The sequence below is a fragment of the Schistocerca americana genome, chromosome 6 (assembly GCF_021461395.2).
Source record: "Schistocerca americana isolate TAMUIC-IGC-003095 chromosome 6, iqSchAmer2.1, whole genome shotgun sequence".
NCBI lineage: Eukaryota > Metazoa > Arthropoda > Insecta > Orthoptera > Acrididae > Schistocerca > Schistocerca americana.
Window position 1 is genome coordinate 203,932,200 of NC_060124.1, and position 23,413 is coordinate 203,955,612.

Sequence of the window (23,413 nt, forward strand, 5' to 3'; positions counted from 1 at the left end):
GATTTTTCTTTAGAGAACTGTGAATGAATTCTGTTGTAACTGTTTGTTCACTTGATATTGCGACAGAAATGGCTCGCAGTAAAAGAAATTAGTGCTTGCTACATCAGTAGTGGTGTTCTGTGGCAATAATCGTATGAAATATAGAAACAGCAAAACAAAACAATTGTGACATCAAATTGTGTCAGTTTTTTTAAAAATGAAATAACAATGCAATGTGTGACCTCTAACCTTTGAACAGAGGAGAGGAAATGCATATTTCAGCCAGACAAATGAATAACTGGTAAATCCACTACGGTGCCTTAATGTAAAAGGTGAAATGCGTCTGGAACTATAAATATACACACATCAAAGAATGTTTTCCCTGGTTCTCAGAACTCCTGAAGATAGATGTTGACTGTAGATATTGTATCACAGACACAGTCCCTTTGACTGTTCAGAAATGTCACTAAACCCACCCAGAGATGTAAACAACCATGCATGAGCAGCGCCTATTAGACAGAGGGGGTCGGAAGGAGGTAGGTGGTTCGTGTTGTCTGTAGTTCAGCCATGCCTAGGCGGTCAATACAGTGGTTCGATCACATCCACATTGTTACTGTGTGCCACGAAGGGCTCTCAACTAGGGAAGTGTTCAGGCGTTCCAGAGTGAAACAAAGTGATGTTGTTTGGACGTGGAGGAGAGACAGAGAGACAGGAACTGTTGATGACTTGCCTCGCTCAGGCCACCCAAAGGCTACTACTGCAGTGGATGACCCCTACATACGGATTATGGCTCGGAGGAACCCTGACAGCAACACTACCATGTTAAATAATGCTTTTTGTGCAGCACCAGGACGTCATGTTATGACTCAAACTGTGCGCAATAGGCTGCTTGATGCACAAATTCACTCCCGCCATCCATCGAGGTTCATTTTTGCAACCACGACACTATGCAGTGTGCTACAGATGGGCCCAACAACATGCCGTATGGACCACTCAGGATTGGCATCAAGTTCTCGTCACCAATGAGTATTGTATATGCCTTCCAGGCAATTGCCGGACACATGTTTGGAGGCAAACCGGTCAGACTGACACCTTAGACACACTGTCCAGCAAGTGCAGCAAAGTGAAGGTTCCCTGCTGTTTTGGGGTGACATCATATGGGGTCAACGTATGCTGCTGGTGGTCATGGAAGGTGCCATAACGGCTGTACAATATGTGAATGCCATCCCCCGACCGATAGTGCAACCATATTGGCAGCATATTGGCGAGGCATTCTTCATCGTGGATGACAATTCGCACCCCCCTTCATATACATCTTGTGAATGACTTCCTTCAGGATAACGACATCACTCAAGTAGAGTGGCCAGCATGTTCTCCAGACATAAACCCTATCGAACATGCCTGGGATAGATTGAAAAGGGCTGTTTATGGATGATGTGACCCACCAACCACTTTGAGGGATCTACGCCGAATCGCCATTGAGGAGTGGGACAATCTGGACCAACAATGCCTTGATCAACTTGTGGATAGTATGCCACGACAAATACAGGGATGCATCTGTGCAAGAGGATGTGCTACTGGGTATTAGAGGTACTAGTGTGTACAGCAATCTGGACCACCAACTCTGAAGTTCTCATGGTATGGTGGTACAACATGCAATGTGTGGTTTTCATGTGCAGTGAAAAGGGCGGACATGCTTATGTTGATCTCTATTCCAGTTTTCTGTATAGGTTCCGGAACTCTCGGAACTGAGGTGATGCATAACTTTTTTTGATGTGTTAGATTGCACCAAGGAATTTATAAAACTAATGACTGATAATCATCAGACCATGAACACAAGCAGATATTTTGTATGATTCATGTTAAAGATCTTAACAATGTTAAAAAATTCACCATACAGGTATGAAGACGACATGTATAAATGTAAGATTTTTTGATTTTGACATGTGTGCTAGATCACAGAATTGGTCACTAGACCATCACTACAGTGCACATTATCCATGCACATTGTAGGAATGATTGTTACATGGAATGTACATGGAATACTTTAGCTGGGATAACTTGCCAAAGCAGGAAGAAAAATTTGCACATATAACCTTTATATTCTTGGACTTCATGGGAATCACTGGACAGAAAATGGCCATTTAGTGGCCCAAGGGAGAAGACTGTATTTTTCAGGGAGTAGTGATGAAAGAAAGCATGATACTGTGATAGTCGTTCATAGAAATCCGAACGGCTGTGTTCTGTATTACAAACCCGTTAATGACAGGATCATTTTTGTCAAATTAGATGCTTCTGTGTGTAAACTCGAGATCATACAGATCTATGCCCCAACTGCTGTAGTGACAGATGGTGTGATAGAGAAGATCTGTAAACAGCTGGAGCAGTTTCTTAGTAAGATCCCTAACAAAGAACAAGCAGTGATTCAAGGAGGCTACAATGCTGATATTGTGGGTACTACCCAGGACATGCACTTACAGTTTGTCATTGGGCTTTATGGTGTAGGTGATAGAAATAAATGAGGCAGGTGCTCACTGTATTTCTGAGAGAGTAACGACACAGCTGTCTGTAACAGTATGTTCGAACATCACTCGAGGCAACTGTACACTTGGATATCACCTGATGACACATTTAAAAATCAAATTGGCTTCCTGTTAGCTTGAAAATGTTGGAAGACTTTGGTCTTAGACTGTAAGACCGTTTCTGGAGCTGACTGTGAAAATGATTACAGTCTGCTATCCACGAAAATGTGGCTTAAGCTCAAATCTGCCAAGAAGAGCAGAGAAAGACAGCTAAGACTCAGCCAGCAAAGAAGCTGTATGGAAATTTTGTGAGTTTGTAAGACCAAAACTCTGCACCAGTCTTGATAATTAAGCTCCAGCATCACAGGAATCGAATGAAGCAGGTTGTTTCCTCATCTCTTCCAGCATCAGTACAACTACAAAGTGTGAAACATCCTTTGATGTCACAGCCAGCACTACACTTAATTGAAGAGAGAAGAAAAATGAAGAAAACTGGAATTCATTCTACCCAGGATCAAGACAGATATGATACTGTGTAGAGAAATACAATGGAATTGCAAAAGGGATGGATCACAGTTCATTAATGGTGTCTGTGGTGATATAGAACATCAACAAAATCACAATCTTTTCAAGAAACTCAAAATCATAACTGGCAAATTTAACACTTGTTTGTGGATGGCAGACGACAAGAATGACAACCTTATCAGAGACAATACTGTGAACACGTATATTCCGGAATTAACAGCAGTTCTGACAGTCAAGCTGTTGAGCAACTTATGTTGGTTTTGTTGTTGATGTTGTGGTCTTCAGTCCTGAGACTGGTTTGATGCAGCACTCCATGCTACTCTATCCTGTGCAAGCCACTTCATCTCCCAGTACCTACTGCAGCCTACATCCTTCTGAATCTGCTTAGTGTATTCATCTCTTCGTCTCCCTCTACGATTTTTACCCTCCACGCTGCCCTCCAGTACTAAATAGGTGATCCCTTGATGCCTCAGGCCTCAGAACATGTCCTACCAACCGATCCCTTCTGCTAGTCAAGTTGTGCCACAAACTCCTCTTCTCCCCAATTCTATTCAATACGTCCTCATTAGTTATGTGATCTACCCATCTAATCTTCAGCATTCTTCTGTAGCACCACATTTCGAAAGCTTCTGTTCTCTTCTTGTCTAAACTATTTATCGTCCATGTTTCACTTCCATACATGGCTACACTTCATACAAATACTTTCAGAAACGACTTCCTGACACTTAAATCTATACTTGGTGTTTACAAATTTCTCTTCTTCAGACTCGCTTTCCTTGCCATTGCCAGTCTACATTTTATATCCTCTCTACTTTGACCATCATCAGTTATTTTGCTCCCCAAATAGCAAAACTCCTTTACTAATTTAAATGTCTAATTTCCTAATCTAATTCCCTCAGCATCACCCGACTTAATTCGACTACATTCCATTATTCTCGTTTTGCTTTTGTTGATGTTCATCTTATATCCTCCTTTCAAGACACTATCCACTCCGTTCAACTGTCTTCCAAGTCCTTTGCTGTCTCTGACAGAATTACAATGTCATCGGCAAGCCTCAAAGTTTTTATTTCTTCTCCATGGATTTTAATACCTACTCTGAACTTTTCTTTTGTTTCCTTTATTGCTTGCTCAATATACAGATTGAATAACATTGGGGAGAGGCTACAACCCCGTCTCACTCCCTTCCCAACCACTGCTTCCCTTTCATGCCCCTTGACTCTTATAACTGCCATCTGGTTTCTGTACAAATTGTAAATAGCCTCTCGCTCCCTGTATTTAACCCCTCCCACCTTCAGAATTTGAGAGAGAGTATTCCAGTCAACATTGTCAAAAGCTTTCTCTAAGTCTACAAATGCTAGAAACGTAGGTTTGATTTCCTTAATCTTTCTTCTAAGATAAGTCATAGGGTCAGTATTGCCTCACGTGTTCCTACATTTCTACTGAATCCAAACTGATCTTCCCCGAGGTCGGCTTCTACCAGTTTCTCCATTCGTCTGTAAAGAATTCGTGTTAGTATTTTGCAGCTGTGACTTATTAAACTGATAGTTCAGTAATTTTCACATCTGTCAACACCTGCTTTCTTTGGGATTGGAATTATTATATTATTCTTGAAGTCTGAGGGAATTTCGCCTGTCTCATACATCTTGCTTACCAGATGGTAGAGTTTTGTCAGGACTGGCTCTCCCAAGGCTGTCAGTAGTTCTAATGGAATGTTGTCTACTCCTGGGGCCTTGTCTCAACTTAGGTCTTTCAGTGCTCTGTCAAACTCTTCACACAGTATCATATCTCCTATTTCATCTTCATCTACATCCTCTTCCATTTCAGTAATATTGTCCTCAAGTACATTGCCCTTGTATAGACCCTCTATATACTCCTTCCACCTTTCTGCTTTCCCTTCTTTGCTTAGAACTGGGTTTCCATCTGAGCTCTTGATATTCATGCAAGTGGTTCTCTTTTCTCCAAAGGTCTCTTTAATTTTTCTGTAGGCTTTATCTATCTTGCCCCTAGTGAGATAAGCCTCTACATCCTTACACTTGTCCTCTAGCTGTCCCTGCTTAGCCATTTTGCACTTCCTGTCAATCTCATTTTTGAGACGTTTGTATTCCTTTTTGCCTGCTTCACTTACTGCATTTTTGTTTTGTCTCCTTTCATCAATTAAATTCAGTATCTCTTCTGTTACCCAAGGATTTCTACTAGCCCTCGTCTTTTTACCTACTTGATCCTCTGCTGCCTTCACTATTTCATCCCTCAAAGCTACCCATTCTTCTTCTACTGTATTTCTTTCCCCCATTCCTGTCAATTGTTCCCTTATGCTCTCCCTGAAACTCTTCACAACCTCTGGTTCTTTCAGTTTATCCAGGTCCCATCTCCTTAAATTCCCATCTTTTTGCAGTTTCTTCAGTTTTAATCTACAGCTCATAACCAATAGATTGTGGTTAGAGTCCACATCTGCCCCTGGAAATGTCTTACAACTTATGTTGTAACCTCTAATCCCATGCAGAAAAATTGAAATCACTGTTCACCATCTGAAGAATTATAAGTCCTGTGGTCTAGATGGTATAACTGGGTATATGATCAAAGAAATTGGGCAGGAATGTGTTGATCTTCTGCATTCATTGTGTGGAAGAGTAAAGGAAACTGGGAATGCCCAGTAGACTGGTCAGAATCTCTCTCATCACTCCGTGCACAAGAAAGGGTCAATTAGGAACTGCTTCAGTTATGTCTACATCTGCATACACACTCCGCAAGCCACTGTATGGTGCATGGCAGAGGACACTCTAGACCACTGCTAGTCATTTCCTTTCCTGTTTCACTTGCTGTTTAAACCCGTGTCCAGTCATCCAGATTTAGGTTTTCCGCAATTTCCCTAAATTGCTTGAGGCAAATGCCTGGATGGTTCTTTTGGAAGGGTACAGCCGATTTCTTTCCCCATCCTTGATACAGTCTGAACTTGTGTTCCATCTCTAGTGACCTCGAAGTTGACGGGACTTTAAAACCGAACTTCCTTCCCTTTTTTCCACTCACCATTGGAGTGAGGGAAACACGACTGCCCATATGCCTCTGAACGAACCCTAATTTCTCTTAGCTTATGTTCATGGCCCTTACTGGAAATGAACGTTGAAGAATTGTACTACAGTCTGTTTCAAATGCCAATTCTCTAAATTTCCTGAATAGTGTTCTGAAGAAAGAACTGTCTTCCTTCCAGGGGTCCCACTTGAATTCCTGAAGCATCTCTCTAATACTCGGGTGTTGATCAAACCTACCTTCCGGGAACAAATTTAGCAGCCCGCCACTCAATTGCTTTGATGTCTTCCTTAGTCTGACCTGGTGTGGATACCAAACACCATAGTAGTACTCAAGAATGGGCCACACTAGTTGCCTCCTTTACAGATGAACCATACTTTCCTGTAACTCTCCCAGTGAACCAACCAAAGTTGACCATTTGCCTTCCCTATTACCGTCCTTATGTACTCATTCCATTCATATCACTTTGCAACATTAAATGCAGATATTTAATCGATGTGGCTGCTTCAAGCAGTAACTTATTAATGCTGTATTCAAACATTACAGGATTGCTTTTCCTACTCATGTGCATTAACTTACATTTTTGTACATGTAGAAGCATTCGTTCACACAACAACTAGAAATTTTTTCTAAGTCATCGTATATTACCAAACTATTGCTCTTATATCCCAAGCAAGCAAAATTTTACTCTACATTTTGAACCAACATTTGAAGCCATACATCCAGTTTTACATATACCCAGGACACGTGGGTTTTGTTGAGGGGGAAAGAAACGCAAGAACAGATGCTCAACATACAACAAATAAGTGAGAAAACATGAGAGTTCTGTGTTCCTGTTTTCATTTGTTTCCTTGACTGTATGGAGGCCTTTGTTTGTGTTGCCTCGGAAAAGTTGTGGCAGGTGCTTGCAGAGTTTGGTGTCACATCACCCTTGATACTACTGATCAGAAGTCCACACTATAATTACCACACAGCTGTGAAGACAAATGCTGGCACATCTGATTTCTTCAGTGCACCGAAAAGTGTCAGACAGGGTTGTGTCCTACCTCCCAATCTGTAGAACATCTGTGGCGAACATGTCATCAGCAAAACTATTGACGGTTGGACTCAAACATCTCAATTGGTGGAAGAACTAATAACAAATTTCAGTTTGCCGATAACACTATGATTTTAACCAGCAGCGAAAATGATCTTACTGAGCTGCTGGCAAAAGTAAATGACTTTAGTCAGTCATATAGATTAGACATCAGTCTCAGCAAGTCCAACTCAAAGATCATTTACAAGAACCAAAAGTCTTGCATTCTTTCATCAACCTTGGGTCAACCATTTGCAACTTGGGAAACCGTGAAGGTGAGATAAGAAGATGGACTACTCTAGGGCAATGGCTATGAAGAAACTCACCAATATCTGGCAGAATGAAGCAATACAAACAGTACAAAGATCCACCTTGTTGAAACTCATATGTTTTCTGTCTTTTACAGTTGCCAGTCATGAGCCCACGACACATTTGAGCTTAGCTATTGGCACAGGATGCTGTGTGTAAAATGGACCAAAAGAATAACTGATGTGTCCATTATTAAGCAACTTAATAGCTCCAAGTGCTTTTCTTGTAGTGTCAGCCAAAAAATTCTCCAGTTCTTTGGCCACATTGTAAGAACAGATAGAGAAAATGTAGAAAATATAATCATGGAAGGAAAGATCAAGGAGTAGAGAAACAAGCTGGTCGATAGATCAAATCATGACGATGTCTAGTCTATCTCTTCAGCACGCACTAATAGAAGCTGGTATAGTGTTTCAGGACATTTGTAAACATTCCAAAACACCATTGGAAATCCGTCGACAAGAGATGCTTGTGACTCAGTTGAATAAGGATAAATGTAGTGGGAAAGAGAAACTAAGTGTTTTTGTTTCTTGTATGCATTGAATGTGGAGCAGTGGTGGAGCCAGCGAAAAGGGGACCAGTAAAAATGTTACTACAATCACTGGTCATCCGGGAGTCATTTGTGCCATGGTGCAGCAAACGTCTGAATCCGAGAGCCATGGAGTAAATGACTCACCAACAAGGGTGTAATGAACAATTGAAGAGTGGTAGTTTTTGTCTGGTTTTTCTCTCAGGTCCTACAGTATGCGTGTACAGATGTTTGAATTTACTCAAGGGAGTGTTATTACTGTAACAATTGTTAGTTGTGTTGTGAAAAGTAATAATGAAAATGTTGGTCAAAATATACCCCTGTTTGTGAGAAGTGTGGCTATTTATTTAGTAGCACAATAGAGGGAACTTGTGGAAGCATTCCAGGGATCTTCACCGCAGTTGGATCAACAGGGAGGTGGCACGGAAGGATCCGGACCACCAAAATCTACTCTGAGAAGAAAGGATAAAGGTAATACTACTTTCATCTGGCTATGTACTGGGGTCATCAAAATATTGCCCTGTTATATCGGCCAGGGATGCAACTTCACGTAGTCTTGGTATAAGACCCACCACAAATCTTACAAAATAAACAACAGCAGGAAAAGAAGGAAAAAATACACCCCTCTGGTGGGAATACACCCCTCTGGTAAGCATCTGGAACGGTGATGCTTGGGTTGTGAGGACAGAATGCTCACCGATGACTTGTGATGATGACGGAAGCACAGTTATGGCACTTGATAATTTCCACTCGGCTGAAATTACAATAGTGCAAACAAATAACTTACAGTCCATGACAAATATGATGTCATTTGTAAACAAGTAATTGCCTTTGCAGAATCATGTCAGTGCATTATAAATATGCCATTTGGTATTCATTGTAAACAATGTACATGTGACAGTGAACTTATCATCCTCCTGAATTTTTTTACTGTTGCTCCCAGAGAGAGCCTTATGGTTGAATAATGTTTTCTTATATGCTGAAATTGTAAACCATTGCACCAGCATAACAAACACAACTGTAAAAATTCATTTTCTGCATACTTGTGCAACCAAAAATCTCATGGAAAATCATGAAAATCTGTTTGTCCTCCCTCCAATTGTGACACAAAACACACACACACCGATTTTTCTGAAGGCATCTCTTTCTTGGATATTTGGTACATCCCATTCTTGGATATTTGGTAGGTGATATAGGGTTTCAGCTCCTTGCCACATCTAAACGTACCTGCTGTCACTTTGCAAGCCAAATTAAAATTGATCTGTAGAGGGAATGGTCCTCTGTTGATGAACAGTTTAGCATACATGGTAGCACACACACTATAAACACTCCCTCTTTTGATGACTCATAAACAGTACCAACATAGTTGGTTAGTTCACAGCATGCCAAAATCATGAACCCTACAGCACACTGTATATAATGATGCCATTTTTCTGGGTGCTGCTGCTGTCTGATTTGGAACGCTTCCAGTCTACCAGCGTTCCTCCAATACAGTTTGTCCAGTGGATGGTGTCTTAGTGCCATTTGACCAAATTTGTTATCCCAACTGCCTCCTCTCACTCTCACCCCACCAACTGCTGTGCCACTGTAAAATGTTGCTTCCAGTGTGCTTACAATTAAAGTACATTACAACATCAATGACTTGCATGTGGTAATTTATTGAGGATGCAATCATGCTGTTTTGTTGTGCTGTGTTGCTTAATGTTTTGCAGAGTCATTGTTGCATTTCTCCTTGATCTTCAGGAACCCATTTACGAAACACTAATCTCACTTGCAGGATTGGTAACAATCAGTTATTGTCCAGTGTTGAGCAGAGACTGTGGTATCGCCTTCCCCCCGTGTATCAGTATTAATGGTTAACAACAGTTTTAGCAGCTCTAGTTTTATGGATGATCATGAACAATTTTCATTTGAATACCATGAATTAACACCTATTCCAGCTTGAGTTATTAACAGATATCATGCATTGGTTATTCTGTCATTGTTATATCAGTTTTTGTTGCCAGATTATGCTAAAAATGTTATAGTCTTGCTGTCCTAGCAAACAGGTAAGAGTAGTTCTGCCATGATTAAAGACTCATGTGAAGTTAATAACGGTAAATTTTATTTGACTCTAATAATTTCTATAGATTACAAAATTTAAAATTTGTTTAAATCAAACAATGGAAAATCCAGGATGGAATGTAACATTGTTTAACCTTTATTACAGCCTGCGTGGCTGCAGTGTCGTGTTTTGGTGAAAGAGGATGGAGCCATAGAAGCTGCAGATGAAAAACTAAAAATTGCTAGAAAACGTGGCAGACCAAAAGGATCCAGAAATCAATTAACCTCTGGTAGTAGCAGAAAGAAAGCTTCAACAAATTCAACAAATGAGAAGGAGACTGGCTTCAGGTAATATTTTTGTTAAGCCGGTGCTTTACCATCGTCACTGCTATTTGCAGATTTGCTTTTTCTTTTAAAATATAGATTGATGACATTAAAGCTTTCATTTCTTAAGAGGAATAAAATGTGAAGACGTGTAAAATTAATATATTTGTTTTGTATAAACTTGGTGGGTCAACAGGTTGGTGCTGGACTACAACATTAAAAGTCCTGCCCCCGACTGCCTTACAGTTGTTTTTCTATCACTTATCACTTCCTTCACATCTGGAAATGATTTATTAATGGGGAAAAAGCCAGTATGCATCAGGCTTTGAAGTGCATATTGAAATAAATCAGTTATTTGGAAGGTTGAAGCAAGGCAAGGGCGTATCACCTCTAGTACGACCTTGCAGTGTTTGAACCCACATTGAGGTCATGGACAGCTTTACTTTGAGAAAAACTAGTGGTGTCTTCATTAGAGATTCAATGTGCTTTGCAGTGTACATGCTGGACCACTTGCTCCATATGCGTAATTTGTTGCTTCAACAAACTAATTATTATGTTTCAGTGTTACTTTAGAGGTGACTAAAGTTTTAAAAAATTCGTCACTGTTGAGCAAATTCCCACTAGAAAAAATGGTAAATGTACAGTGTTGAAGGAATTGGTATGATGCTGGAATGTTTGGAACTGAAAAGCAGTAATAAAAGCTTCATTGCCCCACCAAGTGGAAAGTATTGAGTGGAAGGAGCTGGGTAAACAAGGAAGGAGTATGGACTGGTGAAGGGGTGGGAGAGCAAGGACTAGGGGTGAGAGAGGTATAGGAATACTGTGCTGAGGCACCTGTAGACTGAAGTAATGATTCAGTGGCAAAATGAAACAATATGGTGCAACTATCAAATATGTTTTTACCCTTAAAAATGAAGTTTTCTTAAACAATACTTTTCTTAATGCATTTCAGGTGTTATACTGAAGAAGCCAAAATGGCTAGCACTGTGTAATAAGTGTATGGATCACGGCGAGGGAAATTATCTTATTTACTGCCAGTATTGACTTCCATATACTCAGACTAACAATGTTTGTGACAGGAGACAAGCATTTACTTACCTGTTGCAATACTTAATAATTTTTATGTAGAAGACATTGAAAATGAAATAGAAATATTCTGTTGTGTTGAAGATTTGGTTTAGAGAAATTTAAAAATAAGTCAGGAGAGACCGTTATAATTTTACAAAACCATGTGCTGTAAATGTAGTAAGGAAGGAGACTGATGAAATTTTACAAAAACACAGCGACTCCTACTCGACTGTATGGACATGAAGTGTGGATTTTCACAAAAGAGAAAGAAATAAGATTGTGAAGAAGAGAAATTAGGGCTTTAGAAAAAGAACAAGATACCTGAAAACTAACAGGTGAAGAAATTTAAAAATGAAGACTAATGTTGCCAAGAAGAAGTAGGAGTTATGACAGGCTACATTGTGAAATGAGTAAAGAAATAATAAACAGCACATCTTTCTGGGCTTGTTGCAGATTCCTTCAGTAGTATAATCACAGGCGGTGACAAAAAAGGTTGCTACAAAGCCAGGAGGCACGTGACATACAACATTTTCATAGGAAGCAACAATGAGCTGACAGCCAAGATTCAGATTCTAGAGTCCACCTAACAACGAGGTGCACATGGTTAATAAATCAAAGAGAATAGGTAAACTCAAAGGAAATAAATTTTAAAGAAGTAAGTTGGAAATTGAAACCTTCAGCCATTCGCCAATACCTAATAAGAATACTCCTGTCAAGGACTACAGAACAGGCCAGTATCAATCTTCCAGTCCCTCCAGTTGTCCTTTAATATTTTCAAAATAATACTAATTCAACACCTGGCAAATCCATTCACTCATATCTGAGTCTCCTAGAGTACTGAACACCTGCACCTGTTATTGATTTATTTTAACATGAAACATGTATGGAGGAGGGAAACTTTCAATTTTCAATAGTGCCACATACAATACTTGCTCCCAGAACATTGCGAGTGTTTAGGGGAAATTATAGGCCATTGAATAAATACCAAATCATGATTTTCAATACCTTGATTTTCTCAAACCATTGCAATTTTACACTTCACCTCACCTTTCCATGAGGCTTTTCAAACCATTGTATGGTCCTATGTGGAAGGTACCTCATACTAATATATGTTACATATAATGTTGAAGGTCAAGTTAGCAAAGCCCATTAAAGTAAGCTCAGTAGTTCAACAGTAATATTTCTGCCCTTGCACATAATTTTTTGGTACTGAGTGAGGTAGCACTGTAGTTGAGACATTGGACTTATATTTGGGAAGATCATAATTGATATGCCCTTCTAGCCATTCATATTTAAGTTTTCTGTGGTTTTGCTGAACAACTTAAGGCAGGTATTGGGATGAGAACAATTTTATATGGTTTGTGCTCCACAGCTTGTAAATATTTGTTAAAAGACATCTTGTTGTACACCATGAGCTGCATGTAAAAATGTTTGATTCCAGACATGTACCCCATCATCAGTGGCATATTTGTGCACGTCTATATCATATGATGTGTGTCTCAAGTATGAAAACTGTATGATGTTAAAATTAATGTGGATCTCTGTGATATGTAGGTTCTCACGTGTACTTGTCATACTGTCAAAGACTAAATAGTCACTTCTTGGTAATATTGGACACTACTGTCATGGGATGAAAATAAGGATCTTGTGGTCAGGGCAAGTGTTTTTATATAACAGGTCTCTTGTTATCTCTTATGTACATCATTTGATATCGACATAGACAATATATGCCATTGATGATGGGCTATATGCCTAAATATTCATGTGGCAATTAACTATTTTTACATGCAGTTCATAGTGTATAGCAAGAGATCTGTTTAACAAGTACTGGGATGACTTCTTTGAACTGAGTTTGGCCAGTTTGCAGCATGTCTGAAAGATCATACTCCATACCAATATAATGTATGTGTCTGAAAGCATACTGATCTTTCACTGCAGATGCACAATAATGTCCAATCTCTCACAGGGATAGAGTAGGGCTGTGAGCAATGAGGAATAATGGACAGGGGAACTATTTTGCAGTATGCGGCATATGGAGATTTTGGTCAGATGGGAAACGTGCTCAGGTAGCCATTCGCACAAAGTGGGACATCCGGGCTCAAATCCCAGCCTGATACAAATCTGTCATCAGTGAGTGCACGTGCACGTGGCTTGACATATCATGGTACAGCATTACGTCAGGGCTCATTCCGTGGGATATTGCAAATGACTACGCATTTGAAACTGTTCTAACAACAGACATGTTTATGTGAGGTTTTTCTGTAATAAACATTATTGTTAAAAACCACAGAAAGTTATTTTATGCATTTATTCAACTTAAAAATGGTGTAGCAGTAATATCTCTAGAAACTTCAAGATCAAAATATTACATTGAAACAGACTGGCTAATTTCCTAATACAGATAATAAAAAAATGTAGAAGTAGAAAATCCTGTGTTAAGAGGGACCCTCTCATTGTGAGGATGTCTACATGATCATGAGTCAAAGGGAAAACTAAGTGGCATTGCACAGCAGTAAGACACTGGATATATATTTGGGATGGTGCTTCAAATTCCTGTCTGGCCATCCAGATTTTGGTTTTTGCAGCTTCCCTAAATCAGTTTCTTTGAAAATGACAGAGGTGATTTTTCTGCTCCATACTTCTCAATCCAGGCATGTCCTCTGTCTCTAATGATGTCATCTTTGACAGAGCATTAAACCCTGATCTCCATTTGTATTCCATTTAAGGGCAAAAATCTGTGTAAAAACAATGACCATACTACCTGTGTTTCATGATGAAAGTGATGTTGATAAATGTTAAAAAGGAGAAGAGGTCAACTTCTTCACATTTTTTTCCACAGGTATTGTGAGCTTGTTGAAAGTTAAAATGATGGTTCTCTCAGAACAGTAAGCTACTGTCAGAAATTAAAATTTATTTGTGTATTGCAGCTACCAGACAAAGAAATCAAGAAGATAAAATTAATATTCTTCCAGTATCTTTATCTTAACTAGGCCTGGTAGCTGGGCAGAATCATTTAGTGCACAGAATCAACAATTTAGGGATTTGTCTGTCTTGTAGGTATCAGAAATTTGGGTGCATCTTCTATTGCAATATTCCCACATTCAGAGATCACATATCTGTCTTTTATGTTGCATTTACATTCATTAATTTCCTTCAGCCTGTTATTTTATAGAAACAGAAATGTGGTGTAGCCATCTCTTTCTTCAGACATTGCCTTGTTCATAATCTAAAAGGAAATAATTATTTTAATTGAATCAAATGTGGTTTCTTGGTGAAATGTTGTAAATTAACAAAACAAACACACTTTTTTCTTTAAGCCTGATGCAGAAAAACATCATAGAAGCTGCAGATTGAAGAAGCCTGATTCAGCCTTTGCGGAAAATTGCCTGAACAATAACCACAAATACATAATATATGTACAAGTCTTACACACACAGGAAAGAGGGCACACCTATTATTAAATGAGCAAACCCAATTCAGTTATTCATCTTTTTAGATTATATCACATTCCAGGATAGAAATAAAACTTTGGGCCACAATCCATCGGCAGATAAAAAGTTCTTTGCTGATGCATTACTTTAGTCCCGTCATGTTAGTGTAATTACTATATTGTGTAATACATTAAGAAGTTGAGATGGCTATTTCTGCCTTATCATGTTGCTTATCTGTGCATTATCATCTGTGGGACTCAGTAATGTACTTGAAAATGGTCTTATAACCCAAAACCTAGGTTGTGCAGTAACATTAATAGTAAAATTTGTGAAACAAGGCAAAAAACAATGTTTGTGTAGTTAAAAGGAAAGAAATTTCCGTTACTGAGAGAAGTAGGGCCAATGACAGTGGTTAAAGCACTTGACTTGGTTCAGGAATAGTGAAGCTTATATCCTAGTTCTGCTATCCAGATATAGATTTACCAAGATTTCCCAAAATTAATGATTATAGGCATCTTAATATTATGAGTTGTAATGTTATTGCAACAAAGAGAAACAGAAATCCAGGCAACGTTGATTTCAATTCTCTTTAATCCTATTGCATGATTGCAGACATATTTCAACTGATACATTTGTGATCAGGCATTGGCATAAAAGAGAATTAAAATCAGTTCAATATTACACCACAATATTTAATACCTTAGAAATCCATATCATAGAGTTAAAATAATTTTGGAAGAGAGTGGAGAAGGTCAAGACTGTTATAACAATTCCTCATACTTCCATAAGTCAGTATATCTAATGTTCCTTAATGGATCTAAAAGGCAATAATCCAGGTCCAAATCTGAACTGTCACTTAGTTTTAATGTGCCAAGAGGTTTTGTGTCCTTATAAACAGGTTAGTGATATTATTGTGTTAACCAGCTGCATAGCATGTATTATTTGTGAAGTATATATTCATTCAGATCTGTTTGAAAACGCAATGCAAATCTAACAAGGCATACTACAGAAAATATGCTGAGATTATATAACCTATGGTGAACTGGAAGACAGTTTACAGCTTGATTTAGATATCACTTGTGAAGTGAAGTTTTGTCTGCCTACACAAATACACCAATAAAATACATAATAGGCATTTTCGAAATCTTCTTTGCAAATATTACTTATTCTCCCATTTTGTTTTATACTTTCCAGTTGTAACATAGACAACTGTGCAGTCCGTATGCGCTCTCTAGAAAACATTGAGTATCACAGACGATGCCATAATGGTGCCCAGTACTCTTGTCCAGAATGCAGCCATGTTCACTGCCATTGGAATGGAATGAGCACACACTTATGGCGGACACATGTAATAAATATGGAGCTATTTTCTTGTGATCAGTGCTCTTATAAAACAACAAGGTACGGTTAGTATGTAGAATCTTCTTTGCTTTCTTAAAATACTAGGTTAATGTGATACATTTCATTAGTGATGTGTGGTTTGACACAGGAAGTGTTTGACATCATGCCAGCAAAGTGTGTTTTTATGGTAATGGAAAGTTATAACAGACTGTAAATAATTTAGAAGTGAAGGTAACTACTCACTGAATAGCAGAGGCGTTGAGTCATCAGCAGGCACATAGACAAGACTGAAAACATTCTAGCTTTTGGGCAAATCATTTTTTCAGCTGGAACACACACGCACATGCGCTTGTCCCCCCCCCCCCCCCCCCCCCCCCCCCCCCCCCACACACACACACACACACAAAAATCCATACAGCTATGTTGCAGCAACTAAATACACAACGCTGGGATTATGTATGCAGCTGGCACAATGTTGGTGTAAAGCAAGTGTGTGGTGTGCGTGGGGAGGGGCTCAATACCTGTACTATTTGTTGAGTGATTACCTTTATTCCTAAATAATTTATTAACAAAGTGTATTTGTAATATATAAAATCAGTTCTTTGATGTGTGTGAAAAAAAAAGGCTTGTGAAGACCATTACTTTTCACGTACAGTAATGGCATTTGTAATGAACATGATTCAAATATTGTTATATTGGTATTAAAAAACTTGATAAGTAATTTTTTTTAATGGCTTTCAGTACATGTTCAGTCCACGAGCGAAAATTATATGCTGTGGAACTAACTTGCTGCTTAGTTTGTCATAAATTTTGATACCCATAACTGTTAGTCATTTATCATCAGTCAATGACTGTAATCCATGAAGTTTTATTTGTTCTTTTTACTGTGGTGAGCAATGATTTGGCACAAATTATTCAGAGCTGCTGCTCTTTTAGTACCAAGTAACTCAATCTCATTGATTTTCTTCCACACTTTCAAGAGTTTCAAGTGCTAGGGGTATCTCTAACCACAATGCATCAGCATAAATGGTAATACTACTCGTATTATGTAGGATTAATATTTTAGCCACATTACTTGCACACCACCAAAAAATTATTCCTCCTCTTGCAACAAACTGAAAGTAATTATTGTTGAAATTATTTAATGGGATAGATAAAAAATTGGAGACTACTTACCTGATGTTTGTGTAAGCTACAGTGGTTAATGATTATGTAGTGATAATTGAAAACTTGTGTGGGCTGGGACTTCAACCCAGATTTCCTGCTTATTTAGAGCAGTCACCTTGGCTGTCTGAGTATGCATCCAGGCTGCTCTCAAACTTTCAGTGTCATTGATGTTTCCTCTAATGATTTCTGAACACTAGCATGGTAATGTAAAAGAGAGGAAAACCATTAATTTGTAGTGACAGAAGCAGAATTGCTTGTAATTAAACCATGGTGTATTTGTTAAACAGTTGTTCTCCTTTGCGGGAAAGAATGTCCTTTGCTCTTGGTTACAGTCATTGTTTACTTTATTTTTATTTGCTAAACCATTATAAAGCACTGCATCTGCTTTCATATCTCTGTTAATTCTAGATACAATCATTCATACAGATAATTGCAATTAAAATATATTACCAAGTCATAGAGGTTCTTCAGTCTAAATGAAGCTCTGTATGTGAACTATAAATACCTTGACCTCTCAATGAAAAGTGCAGGGTTAGATTGTCAGAACAATGAAATTGTGCCGTGACAAAACAGAGAATTGTGTTTACTCATTTTGATTGCACATTAAAGAGCAGCCGTTCATCATGACAGTGATTTTACAGGTGCTTGGTTTGTAGCCATTGATAGAAGGCATCAGATGTCCATACGCAAATAACAAAATACCTGTAGTTTATAAGAAATCAGTTTCTGAGTTCATAGCTGACACTCAGTGATACCTAAGGTATTTTCGATGGGGTTGATATGTGGCCAGTCTGGGACCAAATTCATAATTGTTCTCCTCAAACCACTACAGCACAGTACTAGCTGTGTAGGTTGGACAGAGAATTCAATTACAGTTGCCTGATTTTGGAAAGAAAATGAAGGAATGCAATAAACAACAGTTGTTTGAAAGAAACGAGTTTAATATTAAATGGACTGTGAATTTTGTAGATAATGGTTTTTCCTGTTTAATATTACCCCAGTCTCCTGACTGAAATTTAATTGTATTAATTACTTCTTATAGTTACAGCAAGCTGATCAACATGCATAAACGAATCCATGGCAGTGAGCGACCTTTCCTCTGTGATACGTGTGGCAAGGGCTTCAAGAATACAAAACAGTTACGAAATCACAGGGTAAAGAATTAGAATTCCTAATTTTTTTTAATTGTCACTATATATCCATATTGTAGTAATGTGCTCATTCATTTATATACCTCAAGTTTTTTTGCTTCAGAAGATTCATTTAATATCAGATTTTGAAACTCAAAAGTTATTTATTTTGCGTCTGGAGAGCAAAAGGATCAGATGTACATGTGATGGATAGTGGCAGGGGACTGTGTTCATTGCTCAGAAACTCTATGCTGCTTCAGTTCCACAAGACCACAAGATGCAAGGACACAGTACAAACTGTGAAATAATAAGAATGGGCTTTCATATAATATCTCCTTTAATTGCAGTGAGTACCTTTTTAGATGAGCAGAAGCATTGTATGACAAGAAAGGTGTCCATGGAGTAATAGTTAAACACCTTATTTACCCAAATAGAAGCCAATCGAGAATGCAATATTATTTTTTGAAGATGTTTCCTTTTTGGTTTTAACAAATTCTATTCCAAATTACAAATCGTCTTATATGAATCACCAGTGCCCTCATTCTGATCCTTTGCATTCCTGTTTACTTCCCCTGAAAGTTTTGCATGTAGAAGTTGCATTCTTTACTGTATTCTTCTGAAGCCATGTACAAATATTTGCTTCTGTGACATCAAATTTTCTTTCTGCTGTACAAATGTTAGTGACCTCTGGTTTGTTGATAACCATTAACTTAATGTTAGCATTGTTTTATGTTTGAGACTCAGCTGTGACTGGCAAATGCATTATATCTATATATTGGTAACTACACATTATCATCCACATAGCTTTGGCAGTGAAGTTAACAGACTCAAAATGTAATTAAATTTTAAATCAAAACAACAGTGAGTCGTAATTTTAACATTTGGTATAAACTGTTTCAGAATATAAAAACATTTACTTCATGTACCAAAGCTATTTGCAAGTGAATGACCCTGTATTTTATTTTGAACAATGAATTTTGAAAAGGAAAAAAAAAAAAACAGCTTATCTTGCATTTGAGTAAATACAGTAATTTGACAGCAGATAAAGAAACTAGTCTGTTCAAGAGTTGACAGTGGTATGTCGACACACATATCGTGATATGTATTGTGCAACTGGAGGCAGGATGAAAACTCTGCCCAATAAACAATGTAGAATAGTTTTATTTGAATATTATAAATCGTAAGTGTCCTTCATGGAGTGTCCAAAACAAGGAAGACAAATAATAATAAACTGACTGAAGGCCAAAGTGAGCAACGAACATGTTCAAGTCCAGAATCACATGGATTGTTCAGAAGTTAATTACACAATCAGTCATGGTCTCAGCATAGGGAGACCATATGCACTTAGGTGGCATAAGGCCAAAGTCTGAAGAGATAACTGTCATTGTCCTAAGCTTGTTAGGAAGTAGAAGATAAACACTGTAAGTGACCGATGACGATTCCCGATGAGAGCTCAGATTGATGAGCTGCAGGTCCAGCAGGTCCCTGGCCCAGAGAAATTGACAGACTAACCGGTTCAATAGCTGTGAATGAAATGCTGAACTGTGGTCGGGTGCCAGCATAAATACTGTCACCGTGCACGGATAAAGTGCGAACTGCTGGCAAGCACGTGACACGTCATAGGAAAATAGTGCCCGTGGTCGCAGTGCAGCACTCGTGGAAGTGTACTATACTGGCAGTGGACTTGGCATGTATTGTGGCTGCTGCCCGAGACTTTGTGGACAACAAATTGGCATGTTGCTGTTGTTGATGACGGTGTTGTTTGGAACATTTACCGACATGTGGGACAAGCACAGATTGGTGTTTGGCTTGCAGGCACCTGTGCTTGTTGTGGTAAATCATACCTGAAGCATGCCCGCTCGCGGGACACAGGTGTGTTGCAGGTTTCCAGGCTGCTGTCTTGTACAAGGGACACAGCATGCAGGAAAGATGTTGTTAACCCATAAGCTTACATTTCGTTATACTGTTTATGTTTCATTATACATATTTCCAGAAGAGCTGTACTTTCTAAAGATTTGAGGCCATTGGTGTAACAAACCAGACCACTGGAGCATTAGATTGTCTAGTTCATGATCCACATTCACATAAAACAGCTCTCACAATAATCAGTTGGTTCCTGGGGGAATACTAAGTGAATCAGCAGGAATTGTGTGGGAATATTAGTATTTACAGTTAAAAATACTGCTGCTTTCACTTATCACTACATTGATAGAATTGAGTTTCCACCAATATTTCTTATTAACTACTAATGTTCATGTTCAGCATATGTTCATATTAGTACTTTACCGTAGCCGTGAAGATGCAGTACCAGTTTAATATCAAAAACCACAGTGTAAAGCAAGACAGCTATTTTACCTTTGGGAAAGATGGGAAGGAGGCCTAGAGTTTAATTTATCATAGAAACTGAGGTCACAAGTGGCTACATACATTACAAATTTGAACTGCTGCCTAAGTAGAGAAAATAAAACATTATTCATAATATTGTTGCATTCCATCCTGGATTGTTTGAAAATAAGACAGTCCTCTTTTGCTAAGTGCAGTGACTGCAAAAAAGTGGTGTGTTGCCCCACAGCCCATGTTTACTTCTAGAGTTTGGGTATTATTATTATGAATTAACTTGCTATAATAAGCAGTATTAAAATTGCTTTCTAGCTTTCATTGAGTAGTCAAATGTCATCAGTTTTACCCATAAAAAGCTATATGTGTATTCCAATAAAAACTCTAGGTAAGAATATCAACAATGTAGGAAAAGACAGATTGCTACTTACTATAAAGAACACGTCAAGTTGCAGAAAAAAGCTTTATATTTAATTGTGCCTGTCTGCAACTTGATGTGTCTTCTTTACAGTAAGTAGCAATCTGTCTTTTTCTACATTGTTCTTAATGTGACACTGGTTAAATAAATAAATAAATATTCCATGCTGTGAGCCTTAAGATTCCATGCTTATAGACATAGTGATATAAAACTGTGACAGCTTTTCTATTTCATTTTAGCAAGCTCTCATCTATTGTGAAAATTGATTATAACTAGAAATTTAGTGCCATAGTTTAACTAAAAATTAAGCTTGTATTGATATTAAAATTTGTCAACAGTTTTTCCGCCGCCTGATGACTTAAGCTTCTCTCTCCTGCATTCCATTTACGTCTAGATGCTGGAGTTCCAAATCAAATAATCTTCCCTTCGTTGTAAGTCCAGTTCTACAGCAAGTCCATAGTCCCATTTATTGATAACTTATGCTATTCATGTAACGGGTGGTCTCAGAGATGAATTATTTGCATTCTTATCTGAAAACAACATAATTACTTTCCACATCATTCATTTTTACTACAAGCACTCAAGGAAATTATGAATTTATGTACTTTCTTATTTCAATGAAATCAATTTAAAATCATCCCGAGGAAGAAGAAACATAAGAAGCAACGATGAAATCATTTTTTAATTGTTGTGAGACTGGCTGAAGATGTTCAGTATGCTGACCACCGTTTTCTGCCACAAGTTGAAATCGAGAAACAACATGTTCCACAAGAGATAAGAGTGTCTAAGGGGTCATTTTCAGAATGTGTTACACAATGCATGCCTTCAATTCAGCTATGTTTGTAATCGGAACACTGATCGTATGATCTTTCGGACAATACCACAGCTGGAAGTCACATGGATTAACAAAATATGATTGGGACAGCCAAGCTGATGGGAAGTGATGGCTGATAATTCTAGAATTTCCACAATGCCTCTGCAGCAGCTGCTTCACTGGCTGTGCACCATGTGGAGGAGTGCCATTTTTTATAAAAATGATCCTACCCAAACACCCACGCCGTTGAAGGGTTAGAAAAACGTTCGTGCACAAAAGACTCTCGTTGTGTTTACCAGTGATGGTACATGTAACAGGACCCATCTCCTTTAAAAAATATGGCCCTACGATATATGATGCTCTCAACCTGCACCACACAGTTACCTTTGCAAAATGAAGTGGTGCTGGTTGATGTGCGAGTGGATTTTCTGTGCATTGACATGTTCTTGAAGATGGAAATGGGCTGTATTCATCCACAGAATGTTCTGTGGGCATTCATTTTCCACTTCCATGCAAGTAAAAAATTCTAGAGGCATAATCCGTATCAGTTCAGGCCGGGGGGTTGCCTTCATAGACTCGGATATTATTGAATTTACCTTACGTTAAAAGAGTAAGTAAGGAAAACATATTTTTTTGTTTTCACCAAAAAAATTCCTGCCCTGAGATACAGGCATCCAAAGATGAATCTGGGAACACCATTTTGAAGATGTGAATTTCGGTAATTTTTTTTTAAATGTTGTATTCTGTAACTGTTCTACATATTTTGTTAGAGTTTTTTTTATTTGAAAGATAATTTCTTTATGATTACAATGGTATCCTCCGTTTGGACATATCTGTCAAAGTTGTTTTACTGTCGCCTTTTGAATTTTTTTATAGTTTAAAGAAAAAAATTTTTTTTTCAAAAATGCCAATCCAGGAAAGTTAGATTTTTTTTCTGTTTATTAGTACCATGTAGTACTATTTCCTCTGTAAAGGAAAGCTTCCACTTTTAAGTTGGAGATGTTTTATTTTAAAAAATCTTTTTTTTTATTTTTAAATTTTTTTTTTTTTTACTTTCAAGGGTGATGTATGTCTTCGTTGAAGTTGTTTCTTACTAATTTCTTTGTTACAATGTTTATTTCAGTTGTCTTTGTCGCAGTTATTTCTTATCACTTGCTTTGTTGCAGTTCTCTTTTCACTTGCTTTGTTGCAGTTATTTCTTTTCACTTGCTTTGTTGCAGTTATTTCTTTTCACTTTCGTTGTTGCAGATATTTCTTACACTTTGTTGTAGTTTCTTGTCAGTTTCTTTGTCGTGGTGGTTCAGTGCAGGTTTCTTCATTGTAGTTGTTCAGTGCTAATTTGTTTACTGAAGAGGCTTCTAAAGAAATCTGAGACCATCC

At 38.1% G+C, this 23,413-nt stretch overlaps 1 protein-coding gene across 1 annotated transcript in view; it reads left to right on the forward strand.

Annotated features, from left to right (window-relative positions):
* LOC124619205 overlaps window positions 1-23,413 on the forward strand; it is a 106,302-nt gene that overhangs the window by 26,898 nt on the left and 55,991 nt on the right. Inside the window, exons 4-6 of the mRNA XM_047145424.1 lie at window positions 10,170-10,351; window positions 16,021-16,227; window positions 18,377-18,488. Of these exons, the coding sequence (XP_047001380.1) occupies window positions 10,170-10,351; window positions 16,021-16,227; window positions 18,377-18,488 (501 nt within the window). The remainder of the gene's footprint in view (window positions 1-10,169; window positions 10,352-16,020; window positions 16,228-18,376; window positions 18,489-23,413) is intronic.